At 44.3% G+C, this 27,078-nt stretch overlaps 2 protein-coding genes across 5 annotated transcripts in view; one reads left to right on the top strand and one right to left on the bottom strand.

Annotated features, from left to right (window-relative positions):
• The window catches only part of MAPK8 (mitogen-activated protein kinase 8), a 29,910-nt gene extending 10,924 nt beyond the window's left edge, over positions 1 to 18,986 (top strand). The window contains exons 5-13 of one of the 3 annotated variants that reach the window (XM_081191790.1): positions 546 to 604; positions 720 to 858; positions 1,372 to 1,537; positions 5,957 to 6,028; positions 9,690 to 9,872; positions 10,332 to 10,456; positions 13,109 to 13,172; positions 14,769 to 14,846; positions 17,405 to 18,986. In XM_081191790.1, coding sequence (XP_081047916.1) covers positions 546 to 604; positions 720 to 858; positions 1,372 to 1,537; positions 5,957 to 6,028; positions 9,690 to 9,872; positions 10,332 to 10,456; positions 13,109 to 13,172; positions 14,769 to 14,846; positions 17,405 to 17,550 — 1,032 coding nt within the window. In that variant the 3' untranslated portion in view covers positions 17,551 to 18,986. Of the gene's footprint in view, positions 1 to 545; positions 605 to 719; positions 859 to 1,371; positions 1,538 to 5,956; positions 6,029 to 6,380; positions 6,453 to 9,689; positions 9,873 to 10,331; positions 10,457 to 13,108; positions 13,173 to 14,768; positions 14,847 to 17,399 lie in introns of all 3 variants that reach the window. The other 2 variants (XM_081191789.1, XM_081191791.1) reach the window with 2 other exon arrangements.
• Positions 18,987 to 19,371: 385 nt separating this feature from the next.
• ARHGAP22 (Rho GTPase activating protein 22) overlaps positions 19,372 to 27,078 on the bottom strand; it is a 40,169-nt gene continuing 32,462 nt past the window's right edge. The window contains exons 8-10 of one of the 2 annotated variants that reach the window (XM_081191663.1): positions 24,949 to 25,070; positions 23,847 to 24,693; positions 19,372 to 21,675 (exon numbers count right to left, since the gene is read on the bottom strand). In XM_081191663.1, the coding sequence (XP_081047789.1) occupies positions 21,447 to 21,675; positions 23,847 to 24,693; positions 24,949 to 25,070 (1,198 nt within the window). In that variant the 3' untranslated portion in view covers positions 19,372 to 21,446. The remainder of the gene's footprint in view (positions 21,676 to 23,846; positions 24,694 to 24,948; positions 25,071 to 27,078) is intronic. The other variant, XM_081191664.1, reaches the window with a different exon arrangement.

Here is a 27,078-nt window from a genome sequence, read left to right as displayed (position 1 = left end):
ATACAGGGTGGTTTAATTTGCTAGAAATGGATTATATTTTATTATGTTGATTTATACTATACTATCTTGATGATACTATTCTGAATTGATGGGTTTTGGACATCAACAATTTGGTATCTGTAAAATATTTATGTACTTCTTTTCGGCTAAACCTCACAAAGTATTTTACATAAAAAGATGAAAACAAGCGCAAATTAAAACTATATAACAAAATAAACAAAGATAAGCTACAAGGGAAAATAATACTTCCCCCCATTCTCCATCTTTTAATTTTTTTATTTATTTCCACCCATCCTACCCTACCCATGCAAAGCTACAATTGCATAAGTAAATTAAGTGTAAGATGAGAGTTACCTGTGTACAGTACAGCCAGTTGGGCTTGTCTTTGAGGTTATAGGTGAAAATGTGAGAGAGCTTCAGTGAAGTTCTGATTTGATCAAATGCTATGTTTTCTTGCGTGTTTCTTTTTGCATTTATTACTTAACTCACTTAGAGACAAACAGACTGTTTGTGGGCCTTCATTGTGACTTGTTTCTTTCCCATAGATAATTGGCCTATTGAATGTCTTTACCCCACAGAAATCACTGGAAGAATTTCAAGATGTGTAAGTATAATTTTTTTGTAAAACTTGTTCGGCGAGTACATTACGAGTGCACAATTGATTTTATGACCTAAGTTGCTGCTCTCGTCTGATTTTACGCTTTGATGTTCTTCAAAAGTTACATAGTGATGGAGCTCATGGATGCAAATCTCTGCCAAGTGATTCAAATGGAGCTCGACCATGAACGAATGTCCTATCTCCTCTATCAAATGCTGTGCGGCATTAAGCATCTTCACTCAGCTGGAATTATACATAGGGTTAGTGAGATTATTGCCGTTGTTTTAACATTCCTGTTTGGGGAGTATTTTTCTTTGCTGTTAAGCCAAGGAAGATTGCTGTTCACTTGAAATAAAACTGCCATGGTGGCTATGTTTTAAACCAACTGCAGTTTCAAAACAGCCTTCAAACGCAGACTTATGTACAACACTTTACAGTAGTCAAGCCTATATCTTACTACAAGATAAGGAGATGAAAGGCACTCCCTAGCAGAGAGGCCACCTGTCTGGTCATACGTCCAGATTACAAACTTAATCCTTTAGGGCTGGGGTGGGGAACCTGTAGCCTTCTAGATGTTGTTGGATTCCAACTCCCATTGTCCCCAGGCAGCATGAGACTTCTGGCTGAAAAACCCCCCTCCCCACACTTGTATCATAATTACCAGTTTGTTTTTTATCTTCTACTGGGGACTTATATGCTTGGCTTAGAATAATCTCTCTCTCTCTCTCTCTCTCTCTCTCTCTCTCTCTCTCTCTCTTTCTTTCTCTTGAAAGGATTTGAAACCTAGCAATATAGTAGTAAAATCTGACTGCACGCTGAAGATTCTTGACTTTGGATTAGCTAGAACAGCAGGAACCAGCTTTATGATGACACCTTATGTTGTGACTCGTTACTACAGAGCACCAGAAGTCATCCTAGGGATGGGATACAAAGAAAATGGTCAGCAACTTTCATTTTGTCCCTTAACATAACGTGCTTTATATCTTCTGTCCCTACACCCTGCACGTTACATTTTACATTTTTCTCAGCTGCTGAAACTTATTTTTTAAAATAACACCATGACCTAAGTATGCTAAATGTTTAATCCCACTATGTTGTGTTGAAAGCATGTTAGGAAATACTATTTATACATTGAGGAAAGATGGGATGCAGTTGTTTAGATAAAATATGCTCTTGGGGCAGTGTTTTATTCTATCTGCACAAATAACACTTTCCCACTCTATGCTAAGTCCACCTTGATCTCATGTTTGACATGGAGGTTCAGTTATCTAGAACTGATAATGGAAATGGATGTAAAACTTCATTCAAGCCACCACTCAGTTATCAGCTTTTATCCTGTAAAAGCTGCAGTGTGGTGGCTGCTGCTTGTAGCCTTAGATGGTGGCCAGTCTCCCACCTTCTCTGGGGATTGGAGAGGCAGGTGATTATCTGTTGCAGATTTAGATTTACCAAAACTTTCCCCACCATCTCCAGATAATGAAGGTGAATGAATAGGTAGGCTTTCCCAGAGAGATAAAGATAGATGAATGATCAGAAGCAGCAATTGCTCCTTGCATCTAGTACTTGCACGATCCTTCCTGCTGTGTGGCTATGAGAAAGGAGTAACTGTGGAGACGACAGCTGCTCCTTTCCTGCTATCCCTGTGGGCAGCACGGAAGGGAGAATTAGTCAAGCAATGGCTGTAAGATGCACCTGCCTCTGCTTCCAAGATCACACTTGTCATCTTCCTCTGGGAAGCCGTACTGCTCATTCACACTCCTTTTTACACTTTCCTACTAGGAAGAGAGGGACACAGGTGGCGCTGTGGGTTAAACCACAGAGCCTAGGACTTGCCGATCAGAAGGTCGGCGGTTCGAATCCCCGCAACGGGGTGAGCTCCCGTTGCTCGGTCCCTGCTCCTGCCAACCTAGCAGTTCGAAAGCACGTCAAAGTGCAAGTAGATAAATAGGTACCGCTGTGGTGGGAAGGTAAACGGCGTTTCCGTGCAGTGCTCTGGTTCACCAGAAGCGGCTTAGTCATGCTGGCCACATGACCCGGAAGCTGTACACCGGCTCCCTCGGCCAATAAAGCGAGATGAGTGCCGCAACCCCAGAGTCGGCCACGACTGGACCTAATGGTCAGGGGTCCCTTTACCGTACTAGGAAGAGAGGAAACCATGTTTGCTGCTTTTTATAGAGGTATCTACCATTTCTTCTTGCTTAGCTTCTCTCCGGGCAAGTGTTAGTGAGGATTGGGACAATAGAACATAGAAAGCTGCCTTATACTGAGCCAGGCCACCTTCCTCACACCTGATGTCCTATGTGATCCCAGGTGTAGGACAGGTAGAGATGTAGCTGCCAATGCACCACCAGGAGCTGTAAAGTGCACTCCTGATTGTGCACTGGCGAGGGAAAGCAGGCTTCAACTCTCCCACTCATCAGCGGATGGATGATAGAGCCAAAGCCTGCTTCATCATCTGCGCTAACAAGTTCCCCAGAGCCACAATTCTCAGAGTGGCTTAACAACCAGTCCCATTTATTTATTTACTTAGTGCTAAATAGATTTATATACCGTCCTTCATCACAAGATATCAGGGCGGTTCACAAGATAAAAATACAAATACAAACCATATTGGCACGAATATAAGCCACACCCGAATATTAGCCACAGCTTTAAAACTGAAGGGGGACCCCCCCCCCCGAATATAAGCTGCTCCATTCCTCGCTGCTCCTGGCTGCATACTGGGCATGGGGGAAGCTGTGCCGCGTTGCTGGCGGCCTTTCCCCTTCCTCACTCTCTCCCTTCCCGGCCTTTGGGGAGAGGATGGGGGACTATGCACGGGGAGGGTGCATCTTCACCACGGCCCTGGCGCTGTTTGCCCCGCACTCCTGGTTGCATACCGTAAGGTCACAAATATAAGCCGCACTTTAACTTTTCACAGTCAGAATTTGGGGGGAAAGTGTGGCTTATATTCAGGCCAATACGGTAGTTAAAAAACGAAAACAACAATAGTTAAGATGAAAACAAAAGGGAGTGAGGGGAATAGGGGTTTCCTAACAACTCTCAGCACCTATAACTAACTGCGGCTCCAAGAATTACTTAGGGGAAGCCATGACTCTTTAAAGTGGTGTCAGAGTGATTGAAATGTATTCCGTGAATGTGGTTTCTATCAAGGACCTCAGAACTCTACTTCTTTAAGAGGTTCTGATGAACAGGAGCAGGAAATTCCCTACTGGAAAAGGAAAAGCTAATTTGCCTTGAAGTTGACCACGTTGTCTATAACAATGTGATGTTTGTTTGTTTGTTAAATCCACACTTCATCTGAAATCACGAGGCGGTTTACAAAATAAAAACACATAAATACATACCATAATAGGAAACAAAAACAATACCCCGTTCTCTCTCACATAGATTGCTTAGTTGGCCAAAGGCCTGGGAGAAGAGGGATGTTTATGCCTGGCACCTAAAGATAGGCAACAAAGAGCTTCCCACAAACAGGGAGCCAGTATAGAAAAGGTCTGTTCTTGTGATTCTACCCTCCAAACCTCCCATGGAGGAGGCACAGGAAGAAGGACTACAGATGGTGATTGCAGGGTCTGGGTTGGTTCATATGGGGAGAGGTATTGCAGTCCTGAGCTGTTTTAAGGCTTTATAGGTCAAAGCCAGAACTTTGGAATGGGCCTGGAAACTAATTGGCAGCCAGTGCAGTCAGGCCAAGATGGATGTTACATGCTTAAACCATCTTGCTCCGGTATTAGCACACCAGTCCACCATAGGAAGCTGTTTCAGGGAGCCCTGGTATAAATTAAGGGGTACCTTGTGATAAGAAAGAATGCTGTGCTTGGAATTCAAAGGGGACACTTTTTGCATAGCAGCCTTAGCTCCAGTGGCGCAGCCTTATTTGTGGCACATTCTTCCCAGAGAAGGCTCTCCATATGGATGCCACTCAACTTACCTTGGATGATGGTGCTCCCGGAGAAGAGACTCCAGAGATGAACAAAGTACATAGGCAGGTTGTGATGGGAGCAGATACCAGGTACCTGTGTGAAAAGCACAACTACAAGTGTTTAGTTAGAAACTTGTACCCCAGGCTCTAGCACTTTGAATTGTGCTCAGAAATGGCCTGAAAGTTCTCTCGATACCCTCCAGGCAGTCCTGGTCCTGGTGGCTGTATTATGAGCTAATGGTAGTTTCCAAGCAGTCTTCAGAGGAGGCACATGTATAGTACAGTGGTGCCCCGCAAGACGAATGCCTCGCAAGACGGAAAACCCGCTAGACGAAAGGGTTTTCCGTTTTGGAGGTGCTTCACAAAACGAATTTCCTATGGGCTTGCTTCGCAAGACGAAAATGTCTTGCGAGTTCCTGCAGGGTTTTTTCCTCCCCCCCTTTTCCCCAAGCCGCTAAGCCGCTTATCAGCTGATCCTAAGCCGCTAAGCCGCTTAACAGCTGACCCGCTAAGCCGCTTAACAGCTGAGCCGCTAAGCCGCTTATCAGCTGATCTGCTGATCTGCTAAGCCACTAAAGCGCTTATCAGCTGATCCGCTAAGCCCGCTAAGCCGCTAATAGCGCTAAACCGCTAAGCCGCTAATGGGCTTGCTTCGCAAGACAAAAAACCCGCAAGACGAAAAGACTCGCGGAACGGATTCTTTTTGTCTTGCGAGGCACCACTGTACATTAGAGCACTCAACACTAGACGTTTATCAGAGCATGAATAATTGTGACCAGGCTGTCTCCATCCTGGAGAGATCCCACCTGGTTTGCCATCCTAAACTGATAAAAGGCACTCTTTTGGCACAGAGGCTAGCTGGGCCTTAGGTGACAAGGGTGCATCTAGGAGCCAGCCCACCTATCCCTTGATATTTTAGAGGGAGTGCAACCCATCTAGAACCGGTTGAACACAGTCTCACTAGATGAACCACCTACCCCACTGATATTCTACCTTTTTGAGATTGATTAATTCTCATTACTAATTATGAACCTGTGTGTATTTTCCTCTGTCATTTCAGCTGTTTGTTAAGGAATTCGGTTATTGTTAATCTTTTCTTAATGAACAAGAATTTTTGGGTTTTTTTAGCTTTCAAGTATTGGGGGTTTACTCTACTTCCGCTTAGCAAGTTGCATTGAAATGTAATGGGAGCTATGTAAGGACGCTATTCTCCTGTGACCATTATTGCTTCCATTGGGTCCCACTCAGAATACGTTTTGGACATATGGAGCTCTGTGTGTGTGTTCTAAAAATACGTTTACAGCTTGATCCCATGATTGCTTCTTCCTTTTTGGTGCTTTCTCTGCAGATAGTAAAATGCAGTCATGCCCTCCTGCTTCTTTAATTTTCAGTGACAATTTGCTTTGCTTCTTCTTTTTGTGCTACAAACATAGTGGATTTATGGTCTGTTGGGTGCATTATGGGAGAAATGGTTTGCCACAAAATCCTCTTTCCAGGAAGGGACTGTATCCTTGTACTGCTGCAGCATGTGAATTTTTTGGTAACTAATACCTTGTGACTCTCTTCCCCCTTTGTCCCCCCCCCAAATATTCCTTGGAAAATGCTTATAACTCCCTCCACCCACCCTTAAAAGGCTCATAATTATTTCCTCCGGATAAGTATAAAAATTATTAGAATAAATTTGGTTCTATTGAGGCTGCATTTAGCAGTAGGAAATAGTCTCTGCTGGTATGATAGCAAGCACATCTTCACTTTTCTCATTCATTTTCATCCTGCACTGCTCTTTATTATCATTGGTTTTTTCCCCCCTTTTTGCTTTTCTTTTAATCAGTTAATGTCATTGCATTTTGTTTTCAGTTGACATTTGGTCAGTGGGGTGCATCATGGGAGAAATGATCAAAGGTGGTGTATTATTTCCTGGTACAGACCGTATCCTTACTTTGGGCCTAGAACTGAATGATCAAAAGTCAAATGTATTCTAGCATTTTCCTTTTCAACATCAAATAATGCTGTCTCCAGCTGCCGAGGTTTTAAAATTCTATTGTTTCAAACACATATACAGTTTGCTGTTTGCTCCAATTAAATTAAGAGCATAGGCCTACTTGCTTTGTAAACAAAGTGGTTTTTATATGCTCCAGAACAGTAAAAAGTTTTGTGTTGATTAGCAGTTCCACCAGCCGGAGGAGCACCTTGTATGGTTGTGTCTTTGTGTGATTTGGGCTTGAACACAGAAGTGTTTCTAGTGAGCAGCATGTGCAAAATTAGTGAGATCTATTTAATATCCTTCTGCTTTTTTCCTCTGTAACTTCATTTTTTGCATTTTCTCCTTTCTATTGAGTACCCGAGCGTATTGTCTTAATTGTTTATGTTTAGCTTTGTGTCCTAACAGAGCTAGTTATTTAACATTCTGTTAATCTTCATTTGTGTGTCGACACCTTCATTAGTGGTACTGCTATACTCCTTGTTAGCAATCGTTTCTCACTCTTATAACGTATTTTGCTACAAGTGATTCCCTGACTGATGCAGAACTGTTCTTGGCTTAGATTGAGGTATGGGGAGAAGACTGATTGGTTTACTGGGTTTGATGGGACAAAAGCACCACACCCTGTACAGTGGTACCTCAGGTTAAGTACTTAATTGGTTTTGGAAGTCTGTACTTAACCTGAAGCGTTCTTAACCTGAAGTGGACTTTCCCATTGAAAGTAATGGAAAGTGGATTGATCCTTTCCAGACGATGAAAAAACACCCCCTAAAACAGCAATTTAACACGAATCTTACTGTTTCACGAGACCATTGATCCATAAAATGAAGGCAATAATCAATGTACTGTACTATAAAATAAATAAGACAGTATTTTAGATGGGACAAAAAATTAAAATTTATTTCCAAACTCACTGTTTGGAGGGGGCTCAGGGTCCTCTTCCACAATCACAATCGGGTTGGCTCCCTGCATTTGTGGAGGCCTCAGAGAGCTCCTGCGGCTGGAGCCCAGTTGCAGAGCCTCTGCAGCCACCGTGGATGCCAGGGCTTCATTCCCGGCATTCGCGGAGCCGCTCTAGGCACCGCGGATGTTGGGGCCTGGCTCCCGGCATTCGCGGAGCCGCTCTAGACACCGGGAATGTCGGGGCTTGGTTCACAGCATTCGCAGAGCCGCTCTAGGCACTGCGGATGTTGGTGTTTGGTTCGTGGCATTTGCGGAGGCCTCAGAGAGCTCTGTAGGCCCCACCGATGTCTGGGTTTGCTTCCAGGCAGCGGCGAGGCCTCTGAGAGCTTGGACAACTTCCGGGTTACCCGAAAAACCATAAGTTGAAGCATTCGTAACCCGAAGTACCACTGTACTGTCAATCCTCTTGATGTTCCCTGCAGTGTGATTAATAGGGCAAGGGGTGTTTTGGAAGACACTTTCTCAAGTGATGATCACAGGTTTCCCCAAATTACCAGACATTCAAAAGGGAGAGATACAGAAGTCATGGGAGAGTTCAACTACCCTGATATCTGTTGGAACTCAAACTCTGCCAGCAATGTAAGGTCCAGCAAATTCCCCAGTTGCCTTACTGACAATTTCATTTCCCAGAAGGTTGAAGACGCAACAGGGGGATCATCTCTCTTGGTCCTGGTTCTCACCAACAGGACAGGGAGGAGGTTACTGATAAATGAAGCAGAAGTACTGGGAACCTTGGGAGGAAGTGATCACGTCCTCTTGGGTTTCATTATACAGAGGCAACGTAAAGCTGAGGGTGGTCAAACATGCGCTCTGGACTTTAAGAAGGCTGATTTCGAAAAGCTTAAGGAACTAGTGGGTGAGATCCCATGGTCAGAAATAGTCAAAGAGAAGGGATGGGAGTTTTTTAAAGGTGACATATTGATGACACAAATGCAGACGATTCCAACAAGAAGGAATAGTGCGAGGCACAAGGAGCTTACAGATGAGCTGAGATTTAAGAAGGGCATGTATAAGAAATTGAAGAAAAGGGAAGTCATGAAGGAGGAGTATTCCTGAGTAACCAACAGCTGCAGGGAGATGGCCAAGTGCAAGAAAAGTTATATACACAGTATATAAATATAAGGATGGTTTCTTTGGCTATGCTCAAAGCAAGAGGAGGATATATTATAGCCATCTTCAAATATCTAAAGGGCTATCACATGGAAGATGAAGCAAGCTTGCTTTCTTCGGCTCCAGAGAGCAGGACCCAAACCAATAGATTCTAGTTACAAAAAAGGAGATTCGACTAAACAGGAAGAACTTTCTGACAGTAAGAGCTGTTAGATAGTGGAACAGCCTCGCTTAGGAGGTGGTGGACTCTCCTTCATTGGAGGTTTCTAAGTAAAAGTTGGATGGCCATCTGTCATGGATGCTATAAATGAGATTCCTGCATAGAAGGGGGTTGGACTAGATGACCCTCAGGATCCCTTCCAACTCTACAATTCTATGATTCTGTGAAATATTGATTTCCTAAGAGTACTTCTTGGCTCAGGACCAGAAGATCAGCAGACATACATACACATATACAGAGAGTAAAGTTTATAAGCTACATTCACATAGGTGTTCCCTATAAGCTAAATGGTTTGCTTCTGGGTTTGTATGGTGTGGCAGACAATTTTGAAATTTGATATTGAATCTTAGGTTGTGATGTCTTATTCTGTTGATTAGGCTACTGTTTGGAGAACTCAGGTTAGTTCAACTGGATCAATTATATGTGAGCTTTCATATTTTTATTCTCAAGGTTTAAAAATCGTTAGTATGGTGAAATAAAATAGTTTCAGTTAAACCTGTTGCCAGATTTTTAAGAAAGAAGTAATATTCAGGTATTTTCCCGTGTAGTTTTCCTGCTAAGTTTTCTAAACTCTCCAGAACAGTCTTGAACGTGGCAGTCCTAACAACGGAGGGGGAAACTCAGACTTTCAGTTGATTCAAATTCTTTCTGTTTTCTATACTGTTCTGAAAGCCTCTAAGTGGCATTTTGAAATGCATGAGATCCTGTGCGCCAGGTGAGACTAGCCCTTGTTGGGATCATAGCGAAAAGAGCAGTTATTTGATTTAGCCATCATTGGTTCTCTAACAAGTTATTGTTGGCCATAGCTCTCCCATTTATTGTTGGTGTAGTTTTAACATGGCCTTTGTCCTGAACGCTACATAAACAATTTTCCTTAGCTGCTTCACCTCAGATATTGATCAATGGAATAAAGTTATTGAACAACTAGGAACGCCGTGCTCAGAATTCATGAAGAAGCTGCAGCCAACAGTGAGGACATACGTGGAGAATAGGCCTAAATATGCTGGTTATAGTTTTGAAAAGCTCTTCCCAGATGTCCTGTTTCCAGTTGATTCTGAACATAACAAACTGAAAGGTAAGAGTTTTGTGCAGTGCTCCACTTCGATTTCCACTGTGGCAGACACAAGCCCACATGCCTCTTTCCCTTTCCAGCTCAGAAGGAGGAGTCAGAGGCTAGTTTTGGTTCTGTGCTTCCATCCAGCAAATGCAGAACCAAAACAAAGCCCAGCCTTCTTTCCATCTTTGAGAAGTGGGTTAGGATAATCCTCGGTTCCAGGGTTGGGAAGATGCCTTGCGTTTATCTTGCTCTCTAGAGGCTAGCTGACACATCGCCATGATGAAAGTAGTGAGCAAGACTGTAGAGCCTTGCTCATAAACTACATTGAAATTGAAGCAGCTAGTTTGGTTGTATCGCCAAATAAGCTGTATAATAATAAGTTTGTTCCTTATTTTGCTTATGACTCTCACCCCAACCTTTCCCATGTTGCCCAAAATGTTTAAATATTACATCCTATGTTAAATGTTACTCCTGCAGCCAGTCAGGCAAGAGATTTGTTATCCAAAATGCTGGTGATCGACGCATCAAAAAGAATCTCAGTAGATGAAGCTCTACAGCACCCATACATCAATGTCTGGTATGACCCTTCAGAAGCAGAAGCAGTAAGTTTTGTTTATTATTTAGAATGTGGATTCTTTTGCTGACAGGGACACCACCGATCATGGTGTCTGGTGCCGGAAGGTAGCCCAAAAGGCTGATTGTCTGCTCTACAGCTTATACAGCTTATTATTGAATTGGAGTTTCAGAAGGTTCAGGATAAGCTGAGCCAAAATGGGAGGCATTGCAAAAAGCTTTGCAAGAATAGAAATCAACCCTGTTTTGAAGGAAAGTGATCCTAAAACTACTTTATTCTGAGATTATTATTTTTTTTAGTATATGTGCTGCCGAAGCGAGCACTACTTTATTCTGAGATGATCCCTAGGCTCTGTTTGCCATGGCACATATCTTTTTTTTGGAGGTTTTTTTTTTTTTTTTTTTACAAAATACAGATACAGTGGTACCTCTGGTTGCGAACGGGATCTGTTCCAGAGGCCCGTTGGCAACATAAAAAGCCTGCAACCTGAAGCGCTGTATCTGCGCAGGTGCGTGGCACAAGTTGGCGCTTCTGTGCATGCAGCATAATTCAGCGCTTATGCGCATGCGCAAGCGGTGAAACCCGGAAGTAACCCTTTCCGGTACTTCTGGGTCGCTGTGGGAAGCAACCTGAAAAAACGTATCATGAAGCAAACGTAACACGAGGTATGACTGTACAGTCATACCTTGGGTTGCGAACACTGCGGGTTGCACATTTTCAGGTTACGGACGCGCCGATCCCGGAAGTGCCGAAACGGGTTACTTCCGGGTTTCGGCGCTCGGGCATGCGCAGAAATGCCAAAATGCGTCACGCGCGTGCGCAGACGCGGCGCTGCAGGTTGTGAATGTGCCTCCCATGCAGATCATGTTCACACCCCGAGGTCCAGAAATCAGCGTGTTTTTACATGAGTAGAATGTGTCCTTTTATTTAAAATGCATCTCTGGGTTATTTGTGGGGCCTGCCTGGTGTTTTTACATGAGTAGAATGTGTGCTTTTATTTAAAATGCATCTCTGGGTTGTTTGTGGGGCATAATAATTCATTCATCCCCCCCCCCCCCCAAAAAAAAATATAGTCCGGCCCCCCACAAGGTCTGAGGGACAGTGGACTGGCCCCTTGCTGGAAAAGTTTGCTGACCCCTGGTCACTGTAACCCCTTCAAGAGCAGGCAATCCCCCATCTGTCCAGTCTAGGGATCTGTCCATTAACAGTGCCTCAGTCGTAACTGGACTGAGTGTCAGCTTGCTGGCTCTCATCCAGTCCACTGCCAAGGCAAGACAGTGGCCCAGCACATCCACTGCCTCACCTGCCGATGTAAAGGAGAAATGGAGCTGTGTTTCGTTAGGATATTGCTCCAAAACTCCAGATGACCCCATTTAGCAGTTTCATGTCACGAAGCTAAGACTGCTTGCAAAAGAGGGAAAGGGAGATAAAATTTGGCTGCCAAATATCCATGAAAAGGGTAGGATTAAGCCCTGGCAGGGTGGTCCTTCAAAATAACTTGAAGAGCATCTGGCTCAGCACTAGATTATTATTATTATTATTATTATTATTATTATTATTATTATTATTATCCTTTTTTATGACTCCTACACATTATGTGCAAGGTTCAGAGTTTCCAAGTTACGCTGAAAGTGTAATTTTATGAATCTTCATTTATTTATTTATTTGCGGGGATGGGATTTTCATTTGTATTGCCGTTTTCACTTTGCTGATGACCAACTCATGGACGTCTTATGCATCATGGGGCAGGTTGGCACTTGTAACTCCTAAGCATTTATTCTGCTGGATACAGCTAATTGCAGCATTGGGATTATTTTCCAGAAGTGGATTGAGGAGACATTTTAGCACACCAATTAGCACTGCTGATTAGCAGCCTAAACATAGAGGGGACTCAGTGAATTTCAGAATCCTGCTGCATAGGTATCTGGGGAAAATCTAGGGAAATGCAAGTGGAATGCAGGGCATGTACAGTATTCCTACAAAGCAGTGTTGATCAGCTTAGAGGCACAAGTGTAAATTATGCCACTTCTTGTGGAAAAGGTCCATTTAAATTATCTATGTTTATGCATGTGATCGGGACGCGGGTGGCGCTGTGGGTTAAACCACAGAGCCTAGGACTTGCCAATCAAAAGGTCGGCGGTTCGAATCCCCACGACGGGGTGAGCTCCCGTTGCTCGGTCCCTGCTCCTGCCAACCTAGCAGTTCGAAAGCACCTCCAAGTGCAAGTAGATAAATAGGTACCGCTCTGGCGGGAAGGTAAACGGCGTTTCCATGTGCTGCTCTGGTTCGCCAGAAGCGGCTTAGTCATGCTGGCCACATGACCCGGAAGCTGTACACCGGTTCCCTCGGCCAGTAAAGCGAGATGAGCGCCACAACCCCAGAGTTGGTCACGACTGGACCTAATGGTCAGGGCTCCCTTTACCTTTACCTCTAGGCATGTGATCAACATTGGGCCCTTGTCACAATACCCTCCCCCAGTGACATAGCAGGAACAAAAATTGTACATAATGATAGGTCCTTGGAGAATTTCATGGCTGGTGTGTAATGCAAAATAATTAATAAATTGAGGGCCTGTCTGGTATTAATATCCTGGGATCAATACACGATTATTCTGAAATTGAGAGTGTAAATTTATATTTGCTACCTTCTATTCAGTTTTCTGCCACATTTTTGTTTTCAGCCTCCTCCAAAGATACCAGACAAGCAGCTGGATGAAAGAGAGCACACAATAGAAGAATGGAAAGGTGAGGTTAATACTTTAAGTGTTAATATTATTAGCAATGAAGCTTTTGATGCACTGTTTTAAGATGCTAAAGTGTGGTGGGAACCGCATTTGCCCCGCAAACTGTGTTGGGAATAACAGCCCCCAACAATTTTCTAAATCAGCAGGTTTCTGAACACTTGGGTTGGTTGGTGATTCTTTTTCTCAGCCTTTACTCCTGTAGTAGTAGTAGTAGTAGTAGTAGTAGTAGTAGTAATAATAATAATAATAATAATAATAATAATAATAATAATAATAATAATAAAAAAGATAATAAAACAATTTATACCCCGCCTATCTGGCTGGGTTTTCCCAGCCACTCTGGGCGGCTCCCAACAGATGACAAAAAACAGAATAAAACTTCAAATATTAAAAACTTCCCTAAACAGGTATGCCTTCAGATGTCTTCTGAAAGTCAGATAGTTGTTTATTTTGTTTATTTCCTTGACATCTGATGGGAGGGCATTCCACAGGGTGGGCGCCACTACCGAGAAGGTAGAAGTTGTGCAAGCTTATTAATATATAGCTTATTGATATCTGCTGGATCAGACCAAAGGTCCATTTGATTCAACATCCTGTTTCCAACTAGATGCCTGTGGGAAGCCCACAAATAGGGCAATGAATCGCAGGAGTACTGTACTTAATGTTCAGTTATCATTTTGTGCTCACAGCTAGGTAAAGTAGGAGATTGGTATCCATTATTTCAGTGCCTTCTTATGAAGGAAGTACAGAATCTAATCTGCTTGTAGCTGGAAAAGAACAATGAAGTGTGGGTATCATGAATAAGTTAATTAAAGTGGAGTGAAAGAATACGATCCTGTGTGAGTATCATCATCTTTGCATGGCCAGGGAGGCAGTTAGTTGTATGGCTCAGAGTCCTGCAGAAAAGGAGAGAACAAAGGTCAGAGAGAAAGTTGGAACAAAATGTGTGGGAATTAAGAGTTAAAAAAGGGGCTTCTCCTTGAACTTTGATAAAGGCGTTGCTTTTAAAATCCCTTGCACATTTTAAGAACTGGGTGTTATAGTATCCATTAACTAGCTTTTGATATATCCAAATAGGATCTGTAAAGGCACTATAATGGCCACCTCTCTTCAGGACTAATATCCATGCCTCTATATTTTTCTTTCTAGAATACTAGCAGTGCAACTTTTGGAAAAGGCACCCATTGTGTATTTGAAGTCTCTTGCTTGGGTAGATTTTCTGTTTCTGATAGTGTTCTGAAGTTTAGCTAGTTTTGTGGTTGAAGCATCATTTGACCCAGAAGCATTTAAGGAAGCAAACGTTGCCTGCAGATATCAAGGAGTCAGGGTGGGTGTGGCCTTTTCAAAATGCTTTTTTATGTGCTCATCCCCCCTGAAGCTGTTTGCTCAGTGAGTTGCTCAGTTTTGCAAAGTGGAGCAGAACGGCGGTGTTTCACGGGTGCATTGTTTGACTTGCCTAATGTACTACATTCTCTGCTTTCTCCTTGATCAACAGAGTTATGTTCAATAGACTATTGTGATACTTGTTATATAGGAGTCTGTTTCTCTGGCTTGTTTGAAATACTGTATGGATAACACTATACCTGGTGATTTTCAGAGTTGATTTACAAGGAAGTTATGGACCTGGAGGAGAGAACCAAGAATGGCGTTATATGTGGACAACCGCCTCCTTTAGGTTGGTTTACAATAAAAGTGCTGTTGCTCTAGTTTCTGCCACTTAGCCCTCTTCAGGTGTTTGTGCTGGAGCATGGAGAAGGAAGCGAGGACAGCCCTTCCACATTCCCATCCACCTTCACTACATGGAGAAGAGCTGTCTGTACCAGGCAACCTGCTCTACAGTACTCATGTGCATTTTACACACATACCCAGTTACCCATTATTGCCATGATACAGTAAGTCATTTTAGAAGCCGCTGCAAATTTCTGTGATGGTGTATGCGCAAGCACTTCTGATTCACCTTCTTCCCCTGCAACAAGGTGGCAGGTGTAGATCTGTTAATATCTGCATGCAGTAAATACACCTGCCTCCTTCACTGTGAATAGCCATGTGCAGCTGTCTCAGGTCTGTGGGGCCTGTTTGGGTCTATCCGACCTCAAAAAAGTCTTTGAGGGATACAAACACTAATCCCAATTCTCTGTTGCTAGATGTTACCTTAAGAACATGAGGTGGAATAATGAACAGGTTCAACATTTTTGTCTTACAAACATCCCATCAGTGCAAGCGTATCAGCTTGGCAGATGGAATTATCCAACCCCACAAAGCCAGTTGAGGAGGGGAAATCCCTGTTATGCAAGTGGAAACCCTTGCTTGCGCTGGGCTTTTGCTGGCATTTGGTGAATCCCATCCAGTTTTCAGTACTTACTCCATCAGCCCTTTCCCAAATCTTTGTGACTGCTGAACTCTGGAGAAATAACTCACTGAGATAAAGGCTGCTTCTCCACTTGAGCTCAGAGAGTTTTGCTAGTCTGCTTTCTGTCTGTCACTTTGAAAAAGCAGCTTTTGGGGGCCCCCAGAGAGACTGAGGACTTCAGGAAATCCCTGATCAGACTTGCATTGCCTAGCTAACAGTGTAATCTGACTTGGGCATATGCAAACCTCACCTGAATCACCCATGTTTGCCTTGTAATTCAGGAAGGAGACCCCTGTTGGGTACCTGGTCTTTCTTTGTTGGAGCCCTATAATTGGGGGAGGGTTTTTTTGTTTGTTTCCATTTTAAATAAATGGGAGTTAGACATCCTTGCTGATCTACTTCAGACCACTCAGAGATCTACTGGAGCCCATTTCTGGCGTAGACAACACACAGCAACTGCAACCTTTGCGCCAGGCAGGCAAGTCACCCTCCACTCTGCACACGTGTCGTAAGCTCACCTGCGTCCCTAATGATGGAATCCCCCAACTTCCAGAGGCGTATCCTCTGTGGGCATATTTGTTCATCCTACCAAAGGGTTCTTTTTTCTCTTCAGAGCAACTCCCACCTCCCAGGGCTTTCATTCTCTCTGACTGTGGAAGGCCTGCAACTCTGACAGTGGGGTGCTGTTACCATATCCCTTGATGGCCTTGTCCCCCAACCTCTCTGACTCTCAGCTTCCTGAAGTCAGCTGCCTTGGCCTCACGGGGACGAGTTTGATCCCTGAGGGCCAGGAGCTCATGGCACCAAGCACCCACCCACAACCTCTGTCCAGCAGAGAGACATGTAACATTCTGCACAGTATGATTGGTAGCCCCTAGACCCCTCCTGACTTTCTAACTATAGTTCCTGTTGTTTGTTAGGTAGATTTACTGTGGAGCTTGGAATTTCTTACATCGGTAGCTTTGTAGGGGAGTAATCTGCTCTGGCCTCCTCACTCCTACTGCCAAACTCACCAGCTAACATGACCCTTTGCCACAGGTTGAGATGCTTTGCCGACTGTGCCACCCTTTTTTCCCTTTGCTCACAAAGTGGACTCCCTGGTTTGGTTGCCCCAATTTGTAGCCCTGACTAGCTTCCCCCAGCTGTTGCTGCAGCCAGTTAGGTCAGGAGCACCTTGTTAGAAAAATGCAAGGAGGAGTGGCTCAATTATTGGGCTGAACCCAGTTCCAGTGAGTAGAAATCTGAAACGAGATTTGGGGTCATCTTAGCCCACCCCCTCGTGAATTGATTTTGTTGTTGTCGTCGTTGGGGGTTGACAAAGGTGGGTTAAGGTGGGCAGTGGAGGACCTCTGGGATTGCAAGAAGTTGACTCCCTGTGGGGCTTTTAAAAATTGAGCTGATTTTTAAATTATTTTGAAACTTAACCAAAAGCTGAGCTTTTGACTTGGATTGAGTCTTACCCTTCCACTTAGCTCATATACAGCACTTAATAACTCTGCGATAAGCTTAATCTTCAACTGAGGGTGGTTGGTTTTTGTTTTGGAACCTAAGTTGCCCTCTAGCTTTAAGTTGTAACTTAGACTGTCTGGTTTTTTAAAATGGCACTGAAAGCTGACACTCGAGGGGTTGTTTTAAAGTTGATCCTAGTTTTTAACTGGTTTTAAATGGAGCTGAAAGCTGAAACGTTTAACCTGGAATGAGATCTAAGCTTGCACTTAGCTGATGTGCTGTCCTGGGTAACCTAAAACTGAATCCTACAAGACTTAAGTTTAACTAGCCTGTTATGAGCCAAGTGCATTGATGGCAAGTCAGAGTGAAAACGAGCCAGTGAAGGAGGCCAGTCTCTCTGTAACCGAATTGATGTTCTGTTTCTCATAGCACAGGTGCAGCAGTGATCAATGGTTCTCGGCATCCCTCTTCATCGTCATCTGCCAATGACGACTCTTCAATGTCTACTGACCCAACATTGGCCTCCGATACAGACAGCAGCCTAGAAGCCTCCGCAGGCCCCCTGGGCTGCTGTAGATGACTACTTGACGTACTGGGGGACAGGGGTTCTCTTAGTTACAAAAATTGGTGGTATTATTTGGGGGAGTGTTTTCAAAAGTAATTGTGGGATTCATTTCAGAGTGCTAATTTTAATTTAAGTTGCGTTTTAAAAGTAAGCCACAATACTTTCCTGTAATAAATTGTACAGTATTAATAATTTTTATCATGAGTTTTTAAATTCGCATATGTTTTACTACTGTGATGTGGACCTCGTTTTTAAAAATTACATTATTAAATGTAACATTGCTGTCCCGTTTGTTACACGACAGCTTTATTTAAGGTTTACTTGAGTTTCGGAATCATTTTATTAGGGTATCTTTGTGTGTTGCACACCCTTTTTCAGTCCATAAGCTAAATGTTTTATTTTTAGCCATTTGAGTGGTTAAACTATCTAATTATAGGCTAAGGTATAGCCATGGAGATAGCAGTCCTGAACAGAGACATCTCCTGCGGTATATAGGGAACGTTATATAAGCTCTGACAATGTCACATTTTCTTGTGCCCAAAGGAATCACTCAAAACAAGATGAAGAAGCATGATAGAGCACGCCGCCTTTGCCATGCAAATTTAACTTGCCCCATAGTTAAATAGAATAACAATGCAAATTCAGGTTTCCCACACTGAATATGGTTCTGTGGTGCTCATTTCTCTACCTTCCTTGCATATTCAGGCTAGTGCATCTCTTAGTTTATAAAGCGCTCTTTCCCCCAAATTTAGCACTTTCTCCTTACACAGCATCCTGTCGCTTCAGGATCTGCAGCGAATGCATTGAATAAGATGATGCTGCAGGAACGTCCATTGTGCTGCACTGACAGCGTTCCTCTTTTGCCTCACCGTGTCACTGGAGCGGCATAGAAAACCCCCCCAAAACTGACAGTGGGTCATTCTGAAGCCATGAGAATCGGGTAGCATTTCAGCACAGAGATCCCAACTTTGGGCGTGCTCCCTTAAAAAAACAACAACCACCAACCATCAACAATGAACTATGTAGAAATGTTAAATATAATGTAAAATGGTCTGCTCTTCACTGAAGTATGTTAACTGTTTACAGTGTACATTATTGAATGATATTTTTTTGTGCAACCGATTAAGTTCTGTGTGAGTAAAACAATCATTGGGAATTTGTCCTTAGGAAATGTAATGTTTGTGAATTTAGGCTGTGCTGACTGCCTTGCGTAGATAGAAGTATTTTGTGTAGTGGATTTAAATGTGAACAAAACTGTACATCAGTGCTGCCTACAGAAGCAAATATTAAACGATAGCACAAGTATCTTGTTGGACACAACCATGAAGGCTGAGAGAATTGAATCTTGCCTGAAACTGTTTGGTTCTATCCATCCAGTTCTTTGGAAGCGAAAGTCTGTTTCTTTGCTTGCTTGCTTGCTTGTTTTTAAAGAGAGGCTACTTCTTTTCAAATTTTTGTTTTGTCTGTGTTTGTTTTCAGTCGCTGCAAGAAAAGCAAATGTTTTCAGGTAGCATGGGAGAAAACAAGATTGGGTGATTTCACATTGTTTGCCATTCTGGAAAGTGGCAGAATGGCAGGCAGTAGATTTAGCGGGTGGGTAGGGGAAGATGGGGAAACTTTGCCATGTGGTCCAGATTTTGATGATGTAGTGGCATTTATTTTCGAACCCTGCCCCTTACTACCCTAGCTAGGGCAATTCCATACCTCTTTCCATCCCAAAATATAATGGTGCCTTTGTAGACTCTGGCTTTCTTCTCGTTCAATACTCTTTCAACCAGTTATATACCCCACCCCCCGGTGAATTCAAATAGATTCAAATAGAGCTACTGATTCATATAGGGCATTCTCGTTTTATCTTCCCCACTTCTTGGGGTCAGAAACTGCAAAGCTAGAGAGACTAGCAGGAAAAAGCAATAAATGTATAAACCACAGGCAACAATAGCGGTGCTTTACCAGCTTAAGCTGAAATGTTACCACAGTTTAGAGGGTTGGGGGGAAGTGGTCAGAACTGGCACTCCCTCCTTCTAGTTGTAGTGGGATTTACAAGGCTCTTACTTAAGTTAAATATGTTTGTTTACTTTAATTTGAACCATGGCATCCTGGCAATGACTAAAAGTGTGTCATCTTGTTATGGTCCTTGAGGAATGGGTAAGCTTTGATGTTGAAACCAGTGGTGGCATTATGGGCCCAGATTAGGGATTCTAATCTGTTTACAGCAGCCATCATATCTAGTTTGGTTATAGTTCTTAGAGCTGGTCTGAAAAATGATGCAAATGGTGCTCTTTGTTAATTTTGGGGAGCCCACTTGACAACTCTTGAAAATTCCCAAGCCAGTTTTTTAACCTGAAGCCCACAGTACAGAATGAGGGACAGAGTGGTGTCTTGAATGAATGTTTCCTTTTTCTATAGCTGGAAAAAATAACACCTTAACTGAGGATTACACTCAGATGCTAAACACTGTGCATGGGCTCTGTCTTGCTTGTGACATTCTCAAGAGGCTTAACCACGTCTGGAAATTGGGCAGTGGATTACAGTCACTCTTCTCTTTCTTTCCCCCGATCCCAGAAAAGCAATTTCTTCTTATACATTTATTGTGCGCATATCTATTATCCAGCGTCTCACCTGCCTGGTTTCCCTGAAATGAACTTAATGCCATTTTTGCAAAACCTGTGAACGTTTCTGAACTGTTTAAATGCTGTTTTGCCTACTGGGTCCCTCAAATTCCATCGTTTGGTTGAAGGCACTTTGCATTTTTCCGGGGCCTCCAGCATTCTCCTTGTTGCCTACCCTATCTCACCTGAGAACACAACCACAGCCCTTCCCCACTATGTCAAACAGAAGTAGTAGAGGCAGAAAGTAGGGCTACTTATAAAAATTACAATAAGCCACATGTTGTGCGAAACCACATCAGAGGAGGAGATTCGCGTGGCTTTTGGGCAGCTGGGTATTTTGGGTCAAACTCCAAAACACTTTTCAACAGAGGTTCTCCTAAAACGTAGCTTGTTTGGAAGGGGCGTCATAGAACATATCCTAGACTTCCGTTGGAGGTTGAAGAGAATTGAAAGAAAGTGAACCAGTAGCAGGGTTGTCCCTTCTGGTGAATGGAGCTCAATAAAATAACACAGTCTGAGAGATGCCGGAGTCCTGGGGGATTCCTTACTCACATCCTGCTTGTGGAATGCTCCTGAGGAGACTCACCTGGAGCCTTCATTGTACATCTTTAGGTACCAGGCAAAAACGTTGCTTTTCAAGCAGGCCATTAGCTGGTTTAACATTCTATGGCTTTTATAATGTGGGGGGTTTTGGGGGGGGGAGGGGTATTGATTTGGTTTGCATATGATCTTGCTTTTATTGTGCATTTTGTGTTGGTATTTTGTGTTTTTATGCTGTGAACCGCCCCTGGAGCTTTAAAAGGAAGGGCGGCATTCAAATTTAATTCATAATAATCAGTTGCTGTTGACACCGTAAGCTGGCAGTATTGATTATGCAAGCAAGCAGTTATGCATAGGCTAGAAATGTTGACTATGCAGGTTCGTTTTAATTTAGCAGATCAGTTAAACGTTGCAAACCGAACTTTGTGCTCCCGCGCAGGAGAAGGCAGTGCATTGCTTCAGCAGTTGTTCAAGCACTTTGCAACCATGCACAGGACCACACTTGCCCTGGGCCATCGAAAAGAAACTGCCAAAATTGATAACAATCCCCCTTGCTTTCCAGATAAGAGGTTCAACTTCTTCCTTGCCAATCTATCATTTATCTTCAGCTGTTAACAACTTCTCTGGCATTTTGTAATGTTTGTAAGCCAGTAATTTAGCAAAAGTTTTCCCGCACCACTGCAAGCAAACGGGCAAAATTGATCCATGCCATTTTGAAGTGGGGAGCAGGGCAGGAGGAATCTGGCTGGCGGCTTCTCTTTATTTCGGGGTGCTGGCCATCTGGCTTTCTGCAGTCAAATCCCCCAAAGTTTTGAAGAAATCTTCCATCTCTTCTTGCAGGAGGTGGTTCCTCTTATCTGCATCATTCCGAGCCCTCTCAGAGTTCCGCAACTTGATCGCCAGCATTGTGTATTTCTTCTTTTCTTGATCGAGCTCCTCTTCTAATCTTGCCACCCTCTTCCTCAGCTCCGTGTTTGCTTCTTCAATCCTTAAAGCCAAGAGAGAGCATGAACAAGTTAACAAATGCTGCCACATGTTTATCTGTGATGTGACGACCTGCCATAGAAAGCCTGGGAAAGTCATGTCCCCACAGTGACACAGCCAGCCAACTTTGTTTTGTACTGTACTAGCGCAGGACATTTTTCTGTCTAAAGTAGAGCCCAAATACAGCACAAAGGGACAACAGTTTTAAAAAGTCCGCACCATTCAGACACCAATTCCTGCCTTCATCTATCTCCCTCACATGGTGCCATTGGAAGCATGTCATATCACTATGGACTCAGCTACACAGTTCAATTTATGTGATGGTGCTGGAGGAGACTCTTGAGAGTCCCATGGACTGCAAGAAGATCAAACCTCTCCATTCTTAAGGAAAGCAGCCCTGAGTGCTCACTGGAAGGACAGATCCTGAAGCTGAGGCTCCAGTACTTTGGCCACCTCATGAGAAGAGAAGACTCCCTGGAAAAGACCCTGATGTTGGGGAAGATGGAGGGCACAAGGAGAAGGGGACGACAGAGGACGAGATGGTTGGACAGTGTTCTCGAAGCTACCAGCATGAGTCTGACCAAACTGCAGGAGGCAGTGGAAGACAGGAGTGCCTGGTGTGCTCTGGTCCAGGGGGTCACGAAGAGTCGGACACGACTAAAAGGCTAAACAACAACAACAAATACATTTTTAAAATGAGACACCAGATGGTGCTGTAGAGCAGCAATCCCAAGTCAATGAAAATTTCCATTGGGAGCTGTATGTTTTACAGTGTTTTTAAATATCTCTAGATCCAGCCCTTGATGTACGGCAGGAGCAGCCCTCAATTTGTGTATGCAAACTTTTCAGTTGCACATAAATCTATATAAGGAGACTGCTCACCTTACCTATTTTGTAACTCTAAAAATGTAGTATTTGCCTGTTGAAGTGGTGGGAAAACAAAATACCTTTGGGAAGACCCCCAGGGTATCCACACCCATCCCTGTGCAGAAACACCATTTATTAAATGTATGTCCAAAATGTTAAATCAAATCTACGTGGCACCAATACCTTTTCTGTATCTCTCTTTGTGCAGCCATGCATTACAAGATATAGAGGAAGTGAAATTACTTCATCAGGAAGCACCCTGAGTGCAAGCTGACGTCAAACATATTCCCACATCAGCATGGACATTGCAGCTTAAGCTCTCTGAAGCCATGGTGTTTTTTTTTTTTGGGGGGGGGGTATGTGTGCAATTGTAAGCACATCAGAGCCTTCCAAAAAGGCAACACCTCCAAGGCAGGAGGGGAAACCCCAAATCCAAGTAAATCTTAGCAAAAATCAGAAGCTGCCCTCTTGTCCTTTGTCTTTATCCCTGGCATGAGCATGGTAGGTAAAGGGACCCCTGACCATTAGGTCCAGCCGTGACCGACTCTGGGGTTGCGACGCTCATCTCGCTTTATTGGCTGAGGGAGCTGGCGTACAGCTTCCGGGTCATGTGGCCAGCATGGCTAAGCCCCTTCTGGTGAACCAGAGCAGCGCACGGAAACGCCGTTTATCTTCCCACTGGAGCGGTACCTATTTATCTACTTGCACTTTGACGTGCTTTCGAACTGCTAGGTTGGCAGGAGCAGGGACCAAGCAACGGGAGCTCACCCCGTCGCGGGGATTCAAACTGCCAACCTTCTGATCAGCAAGTCCTAGGGCTCTGTGGTTTAACCCACAGCGCCACCCGCGTCCCATGAGCATGGTATTTCTTGTTAAATAGTCTTCCTAAAACACTGTCTCTAAATGGCCCAAACCAGTGCTATTTTTCTAGAAAAAGAGGTGCTGAAACTCACCATGACCTCCCTTATTATCTTACAATGGCAACGGAGCTCACTTGAGAGGTGCTGGAACTCCGTTCCAGTGAGTTCTGGCTGAAAAAAAAGCCCTGGTAAGCCTCTGATTTCTCAGATTACTGAGTGGGTAAACTGAAGTCAACATGGAAGGGAAAGAAAGTGCTGTTTTTCTAGAATAAAAGGTGCCGGAACTCACCATGAACACCGCCTTTGTTCTCGTATAATGGCAATGGCGCCCACCTGAGAGGTGCCGGAACTTAGTTCCGGTGAGTTCCAGCTGAAAACAGCAACCACCATTCAGAGCCTCTTGTCTCGACTCTCAGGCATTTATTTGCCTGCCTTCTGGAACGCTTACCTTTTGATACTGGAGTCGTACGCAATCCTTTGTTTGCTCAGCTCTGCCTTCAGCTCGGCGACAAGACTTTGCAGGGCTTCAGAGCAGTGTGTGGAGTCTTTGGAAGCAGACGCCCCATTGTTTGGATCACTGTCGCCGCTGCAGGACGCCCCTGACCTCTCCCCGCTGTTATCCAAGCAGGCTTCGCTTTGCGGGAAGGAGCTAGCCGTGGCCCACTCCACCTGAAGAGAGCTCAAGGCCGAGGAGTCGCTGGCCCTACAGGCAGGGCAGCTGCTGACGGAATCCACGGCGAGAGAGAGTTCGCAGGATGAGCTCGACCAAGTGGCACTGGTGCTGCTGCTGTGGGTGCTGACAGAGAGGCCGGAAGTGGGGACATTGTCGTAGGTGGATAGTCTCTGAGGCGAACCTGTGGCCCGCCCTCCTGAGGACGGCCTGCAGTGGCCTTGAAGGGAATACAGTCCATTCATGAGCCAGTTCCCACCGGAAGGGAAAGCGGGGTTATCCAGCAAAGAGCTTCCCAGTTTGTGACTGAGCGACCCAGACCCCTGTTGCCGAAAGGAGTATTTCCAGGCGGGCAACGTTTGCCTTCTCTTGCCGGGGCTTGTTGCAGGAAGGCTGCAGTCTGCTTTGCTGTTCTGCTCCTTAGCTGCAGAAGATGCTGCCTTGAAGAGTTGGCTCACAGGGTTGACCGTGGGGCTTTCTAACTCACGGTCCGCCCTGCTGTCCTTGGAGAGATGGTCTATAGTGCCATGTGGGTGCTGGCCGGGGCCCTCCGTCAGAGAGGCACCGAAGAGCTGACCATGCTCGCTGATCAAAGCAGTCATTAAGTGCTGGACCAGGGAAGTACCTGTGTGGTGATGTTAAGAGAGTTAGGCGGAGACAGCCAGCTTTGCAAACATTTGCGGTGATAGCCATACTCAGAGCAGACTCACTAAAACCAATACACTTGGACCACTGAGTTCAGTGGGTCTGCTTTGACTTGGCATTTTGTCTAGAATTCTTATGCATTCAACAACCGAATAGTCACAGGTTCTATAGCTGCTGAAATTGTCCACACACACCTGAAATATGCATCAGAACCTTAGGAATATAAAGTGCATACCTTCCATTATAGCTAACGGATCTTCTACTTGCGGTCGAAGGATATTTGGTCCAAATACAGTGGCAAGATTCTGGACACTCATCTTGTTATGGCTCGAGTGAGACTGAACTTCATCGAGAAATCTGGAAAAGACCCCACCCAAGAGAGAAGTGAAAGTTACATTCACCACCAACTCTTCTCAGTAGAGGAAGAAGACCAGAGCGAGGAGTTACCATTTGTGTCGCTGCCATGGCTCTCTTTTACTAAGGGTCAAGTTAGAATATGTGGGAGATACAAGATGAGTCTCCTGATGCTTTTACTTTGCAGAAAATGCTTCCTCAACATCAGCCCTCTAGATGTTTTGAGACTACAATTCCCATCATCCCTGACCACTGGTCCTGCTAGCTAGGAATCATGGGAGTTGTAGGCCAAAAACATCTGGAGGGCCGAGGTTGAGGAAGCCTGCTCTAGCCCATGTAGAACTAGAGATATGAGGCAAAAAGTGCAGATGCTATTCTGACCAACTGTTGCTGTTTTTTAGAAACTAGTTACTACCACCTTTCAGTTCTGTTAACCAATGAATGAAGGCACTGCTACCATTAACGTTTAGGAGAGCAGTGCAAGTCACGCCAAGACAGGTGTTAGCAACACTCTTTCTAGCTCATCTCTCCGTTCTACATTGCTACAGCTTGAGGATGTGCCTTTTCCATCATCTCAAGAGTCTGAGGGTGATTCCCCTGCAGCTTCTACCAGCACCCAGTTGCATGTGACTGCCACAATAGGCTACAGCTCCTTTCAATACTGCAAACAGGTCTTCAAGTGGGGTGGAGCCATTGGAAGGGCAAGCCCTGATGGCCTTTCCAAAGCTTCAGTTGACTCCGAGCCTTTGCCAAGACAACATCTTCCCAAACTCAGCAAGCTGGACCCACTGAGGGCTGCACCCATAGTCCAAATTTGCTTCACCTTGGATACTCATCCTGACCTAGATGAGGCCCTGGTGTTCATTATCACTTGCACTGTGGTCCTCAGCCTCCAGCAGAGGAGAGTGAGTTGCTTTAGCAAGTCATTATCTCTAGGCATCAAAGCCATTGTGAATAGAAATTGGGATGCCTCCATGCTTGTCCCCCTGAATAGATATATACACGAGCAATTGGCAAAGTACTTCATGCCCTGTCCATAATTTGGGGGAGCAGAAAGAGTGCAAAAGAGCTCATGCACAGGACATTCAAGCAGTTATGCTCTTGCTGGTGATTATCTCTCTGTTAGACCGTCAGTTCCATCTTCCAGAAAAAGAAGGTTCCATGCCAGTACTAGTTGGGCAGCAGTTACAGATAGGTAGCCGTGTTGGTCTGCCATCGTCAAAATAAAAAAATTCCTTCCAGTAGCACCTTAAAGACCAACTAAGTTAGTTCTTGGTATGAGCTTTCGTGTGCATGCACACTTCTTCAGATACACTGAAGTTGCTCATCGTCTAACATTGTGTATGCCATCAAATGCCAACAGTGTCCTTCAGCCCTCTATATTGGACAAACAGGCCAAACCTTACGCCAAAGAATAAACGGACATAAATCTGACATCAAGAATCACAAAACAGAGAAACCAGTAGGAGAACACTTCAATCTCCCAGGACATTCTATACAAGATCTCAAAGTAGCTGTTTTACTACAAAGGAATTTCAGAAATAGACTGGAAAGAGAAGCTGCTGAATTGCAACTCATTACCAAACTTAAAACCATGGAGAGACCTGGTCTGAACAAAGACATTGGATTCTTATCTCATTATACATGACTAAGCCATTTCTCACCTTCTCACCCCTTGCCTTTTCCTGTAAGACCTATTACAGTCGTTAAGAGTCGTCAACAGGCTCATCTCAGCTATCTGCCAATCTCCCATTCCCACCACCCTTCTGAGTAATACCCCTCCCCACCTTCTCACTATATAGAAGGGTCTGGCAACTTCTGTTTCAGTGTATCTGAAGAAGTGTGCATGCACACGAAAGCTCATACCAAGAACCAACTTAGTTGGTCTTTAAGGTGCTACTGGAAGGAATTTTTTTATTTTGTAGTTGGGCAGCAGTGACTTTCTTAACCCCTCTGGTGATAGCGCTCCCAGTGCTTCAGTGTCTGATCTTTGTTGTCAAAACCAAAGGAA

Source organism: Podarcis bocagei (assembly GCF_964188305.1).
Source record: "Podarcis bocagei genome assembly, chromosome: 4".
NCBI classification, from domain to species: Eukaryota; Metazoa; Chordata; class Lepidosauria; order Squamata; family Lacertidae; genus Podarcis; species Podarcis bocagei.
This window is presented reverse-complemented; position numbering and strand designations above follow the sequence as displayed.